Source organism: Bombus affinis, unplaced genomic scaffold (genome assembly GCF_024516045.1).
Source record: "Bombus affinis isolate iyBomAffi1 unplaced genomic scaffold, iyBomAffi1.2 ctg00000068.1, whole genome shotgun sequence".
Taxonomy (NCBI): Eukaryota; Metazoa; Arthropoda; class Insecta; order Hymenoptera; family Apidae; genus Bombus; species Bombus affinis.
Genome location: NW_026108822.1, coordinates 341,464 through 353,469, shown reverse-complemented (window position 1 = coordinate 353,469; position 12,006 = coordinate 341,464). Strand labels below are relative to the sequence as shown.

At 38.8% G+C, this 12,006-nt stretch overlaps 1 protein-coding gene across 1 annotated transcript; it reads right to left on the bottom strand.

Moving 5' to 3' along the window:
- Nucleotides 1-1,098: 1,098 nt before the first annotated feature.
- LOC126926965 (CREB-binding protein-like) lies at nt 1,099-8,292 on the bottom strand. Its single transcript, XM_050743264.1, has 7 exons — nt 8,113-8,292; nt 7,915-8,034; nt 7,532-7,833; nt 6,801-7,211; nt 6,401-6,713; nt 5,896-6,310; nt 1,099-5,802 (listed from the first exon to the last, which is right to left on the bottom strand). Exons 1-7 carry the CDS (start codon nt 8,275-8,277, stop codon nt 5,327-5,329), a joined length of 2,202 nt encoding a protein of 733 aa, XP_050599221.1. The 5' UTR covers nt 8,278-8,292; the 3' UTR covers nt 1,099-5,326.
- Nucleotides 8,293-12,006: the final 3,714 nt, after the last annotated feature.

Below are 12,006 nucleotides of genomic sequence, written 5' to 3'. Positions count from 1 at the left end.
AGCAAGTAAAGTGGCAAATATAACAGAGTTAACAGAAAAACTTTAGTTGTTCACATTGTGAGTATTGAAATATGTACTTTATTAAGGGATACACGCGCAATGTGACAAAGAATTCAAAGTGTTTCGATGTATACGGATAAGAAGATTCGTCTCTGTTCGGAAGATAAGATAAAAATAATTCGTTTCCTTCTTAGTAACTCTTTCGCGATTATATAAATACTATCGATAAGAAATACTTCTTAAGAAGGATTTTGGTCTTTCGATACTGTATTTTCGAGCTATCGCGGGGAGACGCGGTCGTTAGAATACGCGTCAACGGGAGTCGTAAATTCCCGTTACGATTAGAATGATCGACACCACGAATAGTTCGATCCCCGTATTTCGATTAAGATAATAGGGGTGATTCAGGTATGATAACACTGTGGCTCACAGAGTTAAAATATATATTTTCAACACTTAGTATACACGATTGAATAGACATAAACACTTAATAACTTATCACGCTGCACGGTATTAGACTTAATGTTAGAAGTTCGGCGTTAGATCTTTGACTAACTTGGCGCTCTAACGTTGAGACGGAAGAAAGTTCAATGTGGGTGTGCCCTTTTGCATGACGAACGCGGATTCGTTGTTTACACGTTTCGTTAAGAAAGTGAGGGTAATAATCCGCGATGTCGATTGGTTTTGCCCTACGCGGATGCTTGAAGGGATGGGGAGAATGTCTCCTACCATCGTGGTTGATAGATGACCTTGTTCATGGGGAAACCTGATTGTTTTCTTGGCTAGCTATTCGCTTTCTCCGTAATTCTTAGGAGCACGTAATAAACCCAAGGACCTTTCTAAAAAACCAGCTGAAAACACTTCTGGAATTAGAAAGTCTTTTTTGGCAAACAGATGTGCTTAGACCATGTGTGCGAACAATGCGGCTAGAATTGCAACTTTATGGTGGGTACTTGGGCCTATGGAGTGTTCGAAGGACGACACGTAGACCGTTGGTTGGCAAGCCGCGCGGGATGGCGTGCAGATGTGTTGCGCGGCAGAACAGATACACGTATGTACATATATAACCTGAGCTGAGAGAAAAATAAAAATGGAATGTATTTTTAAAACTTCTTTTTTAATAATAATATAACAATATTCGGTTAAATATTCATGAACATCAACATACAGTATTCTTATCTACGTTACAAATCGTTAAGAGAAAAACGAAGTCTTTTTTACGTCCAAGAGTACAAAACTGTAGCAAAAACCTAAATTCACTTTCCCCTCTCCGAGTGGATATCGTGAGGCTAACTTTCACACATCTAAACCGAACATATATATTTTACAAAACGCGTTTACAAAATGAATAGCGAACACGGGGGCAAACAAGACGTTAACTAAAGTTTTTCCGAAGTCACTCTGCGAACGGTCTTTACACCAGGGGATACAAAAAGGTATCTGAATGGCGACGGTGACAGTATCTTTTCATTCCATTTCCGTTTGTCTCGTTTAGCGAGAACGACGTGAATCCCACCGACAAAAATAAATAAAGGAAAGCGCATTATATTAAATATTGTACATTTATCGTGACCGATGCAGTGTTGGATCAGGATTCGAGGGGCTGTATCGAGAGAAAATTCTCATTGTCCCTCTCGAGACTTTTTTCCTTAGGAAAAGAAAAAGAGACTGGGATGAAGAACGATGTGAGTTCTTTCTTTTTTTACCTGGGAGGAGCGAGGGGGATAAATGTTACACTTGCGTCTCATTAATCTTTAATTAGATAATCAATTCACTAGTTACGAAATGTCATAATAAAAAGTAGTACTCTATAGTTGGTATTTCAATAATAATAGCGTAATAATAATAATTATATTCCATAGTTTTGTTTGCAATTATCGTCTATCGAATAATTAATTAATTAATTAATTAATTAACGTTTACTCCATCATGATATAACCGCGACCTATATTGTGTTTGATAATATAAAAAGAAAAACAAATCGTATAATACATATATAGTATATGTATTATATATATATAATACATATAGTATATATATATAATATATGTAATACATATATAGTATATATAGTACATATATAATATATATATAGTGTTGTATCGTTCACTTTTCGTTACAATAATAAATTGTCCACGAACGCTGACGTGCCAACAAATCCGACGTGCAAACCGCTTCCGTTTCATTCGTTTCTTTCTTTTTATTTTTTATCATCTACGGAAGTAATCTTTCGCGAATCTACAATCCATCTCTTTCTCGATGTTCGAACACACTAAGACCCATTTTTACACTCGCAATTATGTGCTCGAACTATCTTCAGAAAGAGAAAACTCATTTTTCTTTATATCTGTTGCACACACACACACCCATCACATATCGTATTTTTACGATTCGTTCGCAAATGAACGCCGATTCTTAGCAATTGTGTCATTTTCGTTAGTAATTAATTATTAATAAAATCAAACGATAAAATGACTCGTGTAGATCGCGATCGTCGGATTGGTACACAATAGCGTTCGATTGTTCGCTCTTAAAGAGTTTACTACCAAAAAAGGTATAACACTTTCAGATTTACAACACTGCCCTAAACACAGCCATACTAAGCCAAATACTTTTGGGTCTTCGTCGTTACGTTTATTCTTTTTACTAGTAAAATCGTTTACTTAAATCTACAGTCGATAACCATCCGCATTTCGTAGATTGTTATTTTTTGTTCTTTGTATTACTCTGTTTCTTATCGTTTTCATCTCACTTTTAGAAATTTCAGACGCACGACAAGATTTGTTTCTCAACCGATTTATAGTTGACCCGCTCGATTTAACTGCTATCACATAATTCTACATAATTATCTTTTTTTCTCTTTCTTTTTGTCCTTTTATATGACGATCTTGGAAAGACGAATCTACGACGTTCTTTCTATAAAACTAGTCCGAGGGACGAAGGACGTAGAGAAAAACCGGTGGATGGAGGAAAGAAAGGGCGAGAAAGAGAATACATAACAAAAGGAATGTTTCGGAATCGATTGACGATTCACATTAACCGATTTATAAAAGAATTTAAAATAGTCTAAAAATAACAAAAAGCGATCTTTCGAATTTGGAACTTAATTGAGTGAAAGAAAACTGGTTATCTTAAACGAACCATTCTCGTTAAACTTACCCCCGTCCAACCCCGCGATTAAAATTTTCAAGGCAAAAAACATTCGCCAATCGTTCGTTAGATTCTTTCTTTATTTTTATAAAAAAAAAAGAAAAATGCTTTTTGCCTTCTTTTATAACGAATTCAAAGGGTACCGATGTATATAAGACAAATGGAAATGTACGATGTTATATGTATATAGATATATCTGATGATAAATGTATCAGAATGAGTCAAATACATTTTTCAAGAGGTAACGTGTCTCTCAAACGGGTCATGATTTCTCTGGCTTTTTGTTTCGAATCGGACCGCGCTTTCGTCGACGGAAACGCCACGTTTAAATATGAATCTTACACCGGTTGCATGTGCCATTAATGATTCTGATTATGATTAAATCGGTTATAGCTTGGTTACATGGTGGCTACATTGTACATCGTGTATTTAAAAAATATCCGACGAAACGGACTTCAGAAGTACACCTTCACGCATCATTCGTTACCAACTAGTCATTTAAATAGGTATCGAAGAAAAAAGAGAGAGGAAAATTTACACTTACAGTTTACTATGATACAGCACTGGCATAGTCACATACTTCGGTATGTATGTGTACTTGTATCTGTATTTGTATTTCCTTTTCTCGGGTTTATCGTGCACAGAGATATCCTATTATAATTATAACGCGTGTGTGTGGATCCCTTTCTCGCTTTTTTCCCGAATATTAACACTATACTTATATGTTTTGAATTTTTCTTTCGTGATAATATTAATAGTAATAATGGTAATAATAATAAGAAGAATAATAATAAAAATAATATTATTAATAATAATAGTAGTAGTAGTAGAGTAATAATAGTAATTATAATAATTAAGAATCAATAAGAATTATATATAATAGCAATAATAATAATAATAATAAATTCATAATAGACAGGGAAATTAATAATAATCGTTATTATTATCGTAATAATAGTATAGTATGTACAGAACGATTTTCATGCGAGGGTCCTTTTCGATTACGCTTCGTAGCTACATATTTTGATTGAACTGTACATGTTGGACCCTCGGTTTGAAAAACTTTTGTTGTCAAAATTAACACGATTTATAAATCCTCCCATTAGTAAGCTTGTGAATTTCTACTTTTTGGTTGCGACACCGTTAATCCGCGTTGTCTCGCCTGTCCTGTTATTAGGTTTCTTTCCCATAGGACAATTTAGCAGATTATTTTGAAGGTTAATTTCAGAATGATCCATAAAATTTAATGGTGCTAAGGTTTCGGCACAACCTTCGGCAACCGTTGCGATCTCTTAATAACAAATTAATCTAAGTTAACATTACTTAACTTTCCACTAAATTCTTTTCTCCCTTCCTTACATACAATGTTGTTGATTTCTTTTTCAATATCTTTCCATTTTCATACAGTTCGTTTTTTTTTCTTGTTATATACTTTGCATCTTGTCACGATAATAATAATAGTGGTATATAATAACTGCATATAATCGCTACGCTAATAATATTTGAACTATTAATTATTAATTAACGTTAAGTATACACAACACATTTGTACGATTTCACTCAGCCTGCACGAGCAGCAGCGAGGGAAGGTGATATAGATGAAAAAGTCATGTGTAAGGGGAATAAAAGTTTGGGCAGAGACATAGTGTGTGTTTCTTTTGTATATGTATGTGTATTAGGGGATAAAGTATTAATAGTCTCTCTTGATTTCATGTGTGTATAGTTTCAAATTAATTGTTTCTCGTCGTTCCACTGGTTCGCAATTGGGGAGCCGAGGTTGAGATACGAGAATACAATAACGTAAGTTCAAATGTCCATTGAGCCAGCTGTAGAATCTTCGCGGAGCATCTAAGCAGCACCACAACACGCTGTATCGCTCCTGCACCTTAACTCGGAGATAGAAAAAGGAAACGCGTCATCCGGGATTAATTTGGTCGCACCAGTGGTACTCTGACCCGTCTCTGAACATCAGCACTTGGTCAGTGTACCGGACGTAAGTAGTTGTACCTGATCTCCACGAAGCTAGGAACGCAGAACGGATGGAAGTTACTCTCTCTGTTCTCATGACAGAGAGGTGGAACAGCGACCGTTCTTTCTAAACGGTTGACATACGATGCAAGATCATCGTTCGCCCACTAACATAGTCACTCGTGTTAACCGACTTCACTAATAGTCACTACAATCCTTCGACAAATTTTGAAAGTTGATCTTGTGGCGTCATGGGCGTCACTTCACTCGAGTCTGTGCCACTAGTGGGTGGTGGAACTGGAGATGGATGATGTGGCATGGTACCCGGGTGACCAGTCGGTGCACCAGTTCCACCACTCAGCTGCGAAAGCATCATTTCACTTGGCCCACCGAGTTCATGAGCCGGTGAATGTGTTGGTGTACCATGAGGTGGATGGTGATGAGGCGATGGCACCGGCCCTGATCGAGGAGAAGGAACTGGCTGATTACGTGGAGAAGGAACCGGTCGTGGGGAAGGATTTGGTTGAGGAGAACGAATTGGCGGTGGAGATCGAACGGACTGCATTAATTGTTGCTGTACAGAAATCCCTGGAGGCCCCATCACACCTTGCGGAGAAGGTACCGGAGGTGGTGTTGGTTTTAAGCCAGGTTGACCGTATCCTTGTTCGCTAAAGCCACCATAACCTGGAGAAGAATACGCGGAATCGTGGCAAGCGTTAGACCACGAACCAAGCGGCTCGACGAATCTCGTTTTCTCCAGAATTAAATAATTCTTACCGAGAAGGGGCGGCCTTATATGTCGCTGTTGACCGTAAGGCGGTGCTGGTGGTTGTGTAAATTGTTGTTGTTGTTGTTGCTGCTGCTGTTGCTGCTGCTGCGGGTGTTGTTGCTGCTGCGACGGGTGCTGGTGCCTTTGCAATACTAGCATTTGCTGTTTATACCATTGTGGTGGTTGCTGTTGAACAGGTTGCTGCTGTTGCTGCTGTTGTTGCTGCTGTTGATTTAGCATTGCCTGTATTTGCATTCTGCCTTGCTGTTGTTGTTGTTGTTGGTGGTGGTGGTGGTGGTGCTGCTGCTGCTGCTGAGACATTATATGCTGCAGAGCAGGTTGTTGCTGCGGCTGATTAGGACCCAAAGGTCCGCCCACTCCTCCACCGTATTGACCACTTTGTTGTTGATTTAGAGCGAGTGCCTATTAATTTAAAAAATTATATGGTAATAGAAATTATTAAAATCGAAAATGTCAGCAGACAAATAATATAGAAGAAATTAATCGTCATACCCGTTGTTTGATAAAAGCAGCCATAATCGGTGGATTGCTTTTGAGTATTTGAAGTATTTGGTTTTGTTGTTCAGGAGTATGGGGATTCTTTAGAGTTTGCATAAGTTGCTGCAATACATGCTTGTGCATGTTGCTTTGAGTTTGAGGACCAACTTGATTAACCGGACCACCGAGAACTCCAGCTTGCCTAGGCATCTGTCCTCCCATAGCTATTGCTGGCAGCCCTTGATGTTGTTGCTGCTGTTGCATTAACTGTTGCGGCGTTTGCTGTCTCAAACCAGGATTCTGTTGCATCAGTGCACTTGGCTGATACCTACTGTAAATAAAGGTGTAGCTTTAATACCTCTTTTTATATACATATATGTGTACGGTATTTTAATTATTATATTCAATAACTCACCTTGCTGTCCATTGATCCATTGGAATAAGATGTGTACCGCCAGGATTTGGCATTTGTACAGGCATTGGACGTTGCATAGGAGGTGGTGGCATTACGCCACCTGTTTGTCCTCCTACGCCAACTCCAGCACCAACTCCACCACCTGGCGTTACTTTACCATAACCATGCGGTACTTGTTGCCGTGCAGCTTCTTCTTGTACTTGCTTAACAACTTGGAGAACGTGAGCAGGTGGCGTTTGAGTTTCAGGTTTCAATCCTATTCCAGGTTGATGTGGCGAAGGTAAATTAGTAGGACTGACACCTGGTTTCATAGCAACACCTGTGGTCATAGTAACATTTGAACTCTGTTGTCCGGATTGCATCGCTCCCACTGGACCTGTGGGTCTGCTATTCATTGCAGCCATTCGTCTCCTGAAACACATTAAAAAGAAAGATATACACCTAACTTATATACATAGGATATACATACACCTAGTTATCTTTGGAAATTATTATTCTAACGTTGCTGCTGTTGTTATTATTATTATTATTATTATTATTATTATTATTATTATTATTATTATTATTATTATTATTATTATTATTACTATTACTACTAATACTACTATTACTACTAATACTACTATTACTACTACTACTACTACTACTACTACTACTACTACTGCTACTGCTACTACTACTACTACTACTACTACTACTACTACCACTACCACTACTACTGACGTATTTACCTTAACAACTGCGCTTGCTGTAGCCGCTGTTGAAGCTGTTGTTGTTTCAGCTTATGTTTGATGTTCGAACAGAATGGAACAAGACATTTAGTCTCTTGGCAGTGTTTAGCATGATAACAGCACAACGCTATTAATTGTTTACAGATTGGACAGCCACCGTTCGTTTTTCGTTTGCAAACTTTAGTATGCGTTACTACTCTCTTCATCTTTTGACAACTTGTTAAACGACAGTTAGCATCTCTACATTGGCACGCGTGCACCAACGATTGAATACATCTTTGAATTGAAAGTTTACGCGCCTCCTATTATAAAATAAAAATATTTATTATAAATATTCATAGCAAAATTATTAATATATTCAGTTAATAAAAATATATTTTTACCTGTGGATTAGCTTGTTTAGCATCGGCCGGCGATGAACCATCATCCAAATCTAAACCAAGTTTTTCCATATGATGAGGATGACCGTCTTTTTCTTTACAGCTTATACACAGATCAAAATCCTAGCATAATAAATAATAACATTAGATTGTTTGAAAATTGGATGATACATGTTTACAGATGATTGTTTTAATACTTACATCACAAACCGTACAATGATATCTTGTTTCTACATGGCTCTTACAATTATTGCAAGTATAGACAAACTTGTCTTGACCTTGATTGTGCAATTCGTATAGCATAGACATAGAACTAAATTTCGCGCGCCTTAAGGAAAAGAATTCATAATGTCTTTCTCTAGCCATTGTAAGGAAAGCATCGCGGCCATCCATAAGGTCACAATTAATAACTGGATCAGGATCTTGAATAGGCTAAAACGTGCATTATTTTCAAACGTAAGAATACGATTCGATTATTAAAAAAAATAATAAATATAAATTAATCCTAAATACTTACTGCTAATATTACATCCCATTATATTATATATGGCCCTGGGCCCATAACCTGTTGAGAAGAGAGAAAAACGTGTGGATAAAGTGTAAGATACAAAGTATATATTTGACTTAATAATGAAATACAGGAATACAATTTGAGCTGGTCCAGATCCGCACGCTAGCAGTGTTACTTTATGACTGAGAACCCCGAAGCCAACGTCGCCTGTCTACCGTATTGGGTCTGCCTCCCTGCTATTCCTTTGTCTATATGCTGTCGATGGCTTCAGCGCTTGAGAAAGCTAAAAAGACCAGATGTGGAGTTTTCCTAGAAGTGGTGATCACTTCAACAAAAATAAACGAAAGATCCTTACCTCCCTCGCTCTTAGGTATGCGATGTCGTCCATAATGTCCAACCGAAGATAGTGCGTATTTCTTCTACCGCTCGGTGGTGCGGACATTCTGGACGCTGGGTCTCGCCGAGTTGGTAATATTCTAGTCACGCCTCCAAAAGGAAAACAGGCGACTGATTCGCGACGGCGAAACAAAGTCGGTAGCTCTGCTTCCATCGTAACGACCGAATGTCCCGATCCTTCTCCGCGACGATCGCTCATTCGTCTCACCTGTCCACACAAACATCAAGATAGTTTCGATACGCGAGAACTGTCGTAGTGACGATCGAGCCTGGCGAAAGTCAAATTGACCAACTTCATCTTTGGACAATCTCACAATTTCGCAATTTCATCGTCCAAGTACACGATTGATTCTCACAAAACCTCTAGTTCCTTAGAGCTTAACGCCACGCTCATCTTTTCATTTTTATCGCATATTGTCTCACCACTTGCGATACTTGTAATTACTTTTCTCTACTTTTCAATTTTGGAGTTGGTCAATGTGATTTCCGAATGGCTCGATTGACTATGCGAGTCTTGGATAAAGATGACAATTAAACTATTCAGATTAGTCATGTTGCTTCGTCAAACGATTTGAATTCAAGCAATTCGAAACCATTTTGTCAATGTGAACCTATTATTTTACCAATGTGAATCTGTAATTTTGCTTGAAATATCCTTCCAAGTTTTTATGATGATTCAGATTGGTCAAGTTACCTGAATCAAGCAACTATTTTCAAGTTACTTGAAACTATTTTGTTAACGCGTACAGTTGCTTGAATCAAGCAACTATTTTTAAGTAACTCGAAACTATTTTGTCAGTGTGAAACTATATAGACACTAGTTAATTCCCATACACATGTATAATGTATAATGTATAAACAGAGCTATTTTTTCAGATCAGAAAGTACGATCAATCTTTTTCTTTAAATATATTATGCAAACGTTGAACAACGTTATGTTTTGTTAAGCTAACAGGATACACTAAAAATACATTATCACATACATTATTCGGTTCGTTCGTGAGTGCCGAGGCGTGCAGACGTGTGTCCAGTGCCCGGCAATGTTCACAAAGCAGCACGTGACCATCCAGTTGCTGCTGAGTGCCGAGACGTGCAGACGTGTGTCCAGTGCCCTGTGAAGTTCACAAAATTCCACGTGACGCCCATCTGTCGAAAGCGAATCCAACTAACCTAGCCAGGGGTTAACAGCCTCTCGACTAGTTCTTTCACACTGAATTAACTAGCTCGATGATGGCTCTATCATTCCCAACAGGCTCCCCGGAGCTAAATTATAACACCGCCATTTTTCCTCCCCCGTGGCAAGAGGGCAACACATCTATCCTGGTAAACGACCATCACACGAAAAAACGAAAGCTCGAACCAACCAAGACAAATGTAAACAAGAGTCAAACTAAACCATCAGCCAGCCAGGTGACCACCTACAATAGATTTTCAATACTGGAGTCCACGGAAGACTCCATGATTACAACCGAAAAGGTAAATAATCTCCATACTCAAAGAATTCCCCCTCCCCCACCGATATTCATCAACGACGTAATCGACATACAGTCAATGATTAAGACTATCGAAAAAGACATCAGCAAAGAGGACTACAAGTTAAAGATTAACAACAACCACGTGAAAATACTGCCGACCCACCCAGACGCCTATAGAAAGTTAACCAAGCTATTAAAAACGTTAAACGCTAAATTCCACACATACCAGCTCAAACAAGAAAGACCATTTCGAGTGGTGCTACGCAATATCCATCACTCAGTCGATCTAGACGAACTAAAATGCGAATTGTCAAATCACGGCCACGAAGTAACTAACATCAGTAACATTAGGCATAGAATCACAAAAAACCCACTATCCTTATTTTTTATAGACCTAAAACAAAAAACAAACAATAAAGAAATCTACAATATCAATCGGCTGATGAACTCCATAGTTAAGTTCGAGCCACCTCTTGTAAAGAAAGAAATAATACAATGCAAGAGGTGCCAAAGGTACGGCCACACGCAGAAATACTGCAATCACAACTTCCGGTGCGTAAAATGTGCAGGTAATCACCCCACTGACCAATGCACTAAATCCCCGGAAACCCCCGCCAAGTGTATCCACTGTCAAGGAGAGCATCCTGCGAACTACAAAGGATGCTCAGCCTACAAACACTACATAATATAGTGTATCCGAAACTGAGACCCAAGGACATAACCATACAAGAACCTAAACCCCAAAAACTCACTACACCAACAGTATCCTATGCGCAGGCAACGCAAGGAAACGTAAACAACTCGAAAACACACATTGTACACACAGAAAATAGAATTCCCACCCCACAAAACACAGACAACTTTACCAGACTCGAAAAACTTATCGAGAAGCAAACTGAGCAAATTAACAACTTGCTGTCACTACTCACACTCTTCATGGACAAATTCATACGCACAGAAGCAAAATAAAACCAATGCGAATAGCTCTGTGGAACGCCAACGGTCTAGCTCAGCACAAATTTGAACTAGAACTATTCTTAAAACAACAGCAAATCGATGTGATGCTCATATCCGAAACCCACTTCACCGACAAAAACTACGTCAAAATACACGGCTACAACTTCTACCACACACAACACCCCAGCGGAAAGGCCCACGGCGGCACCGGAATAATAATCAAATCAAACATCAAGCACTACGAACTTCCACCATTCCAGAAAGACTACCTCCAAGCAACAAACGTAGCAATAGAAGACTGTCATGGTACAATCACCACTTCAGCTGTATACTGCCCTCCCAGACACTCCATCGCCAAAGAAGACTTCGACAACTTCCTGGACACCCTGGGCAATAGATTCATAGCCGGAGGAGACTACAACGCCAAACACACCCAATGGGGCAGCAGACTAGTTACAGTAAGAGGTAAAAACCTCCTCAACAGCATAATAACCAATAACCTCAACTACCTTACCACATACGAACCCACACACTGGCCCACCGACACAAACAAAATACCCGATCTCCTTGATTTCATCATAACTAAAAATATCTCGTCAAGACACGTCCAAATCAATTCCTCGGCTGATCTCTCCTCTGATCATTCCCCCGTGATAGTAACAGTCAGTTCAACTATCATCGAGAATACACCTAATGGCTCCATTCATAACCAACACACCAACTGGCAGCTCTTTAGAGAAATCTTCACACACACAA

Excerpts from the sequence above, each read along its gene's own strand:
- LOC126926965 (XM_050743264.1), bottom strand. The coding sequence starts at position 8,277 with ATGGCTAGAGAAAGACATTATGAATTCTTTTCCTTAAGGCGCGCGAAA. Across the intron at positions 7,212-7,531 it reads CAGCAAGCGCAGTTGTTAAG|GAGACGAATGGCTGCAATGA; the intron begins GTAAATACGTCA and ends AATGTGTTTCAG. Across the intron at positions 6,311-6,400 it reads CTGCTTTTATCAAACAACGG|GCACTCGCTCTAAATCAACA; the intron begins GTATGACGATTA and ends TTAAATTAATAG.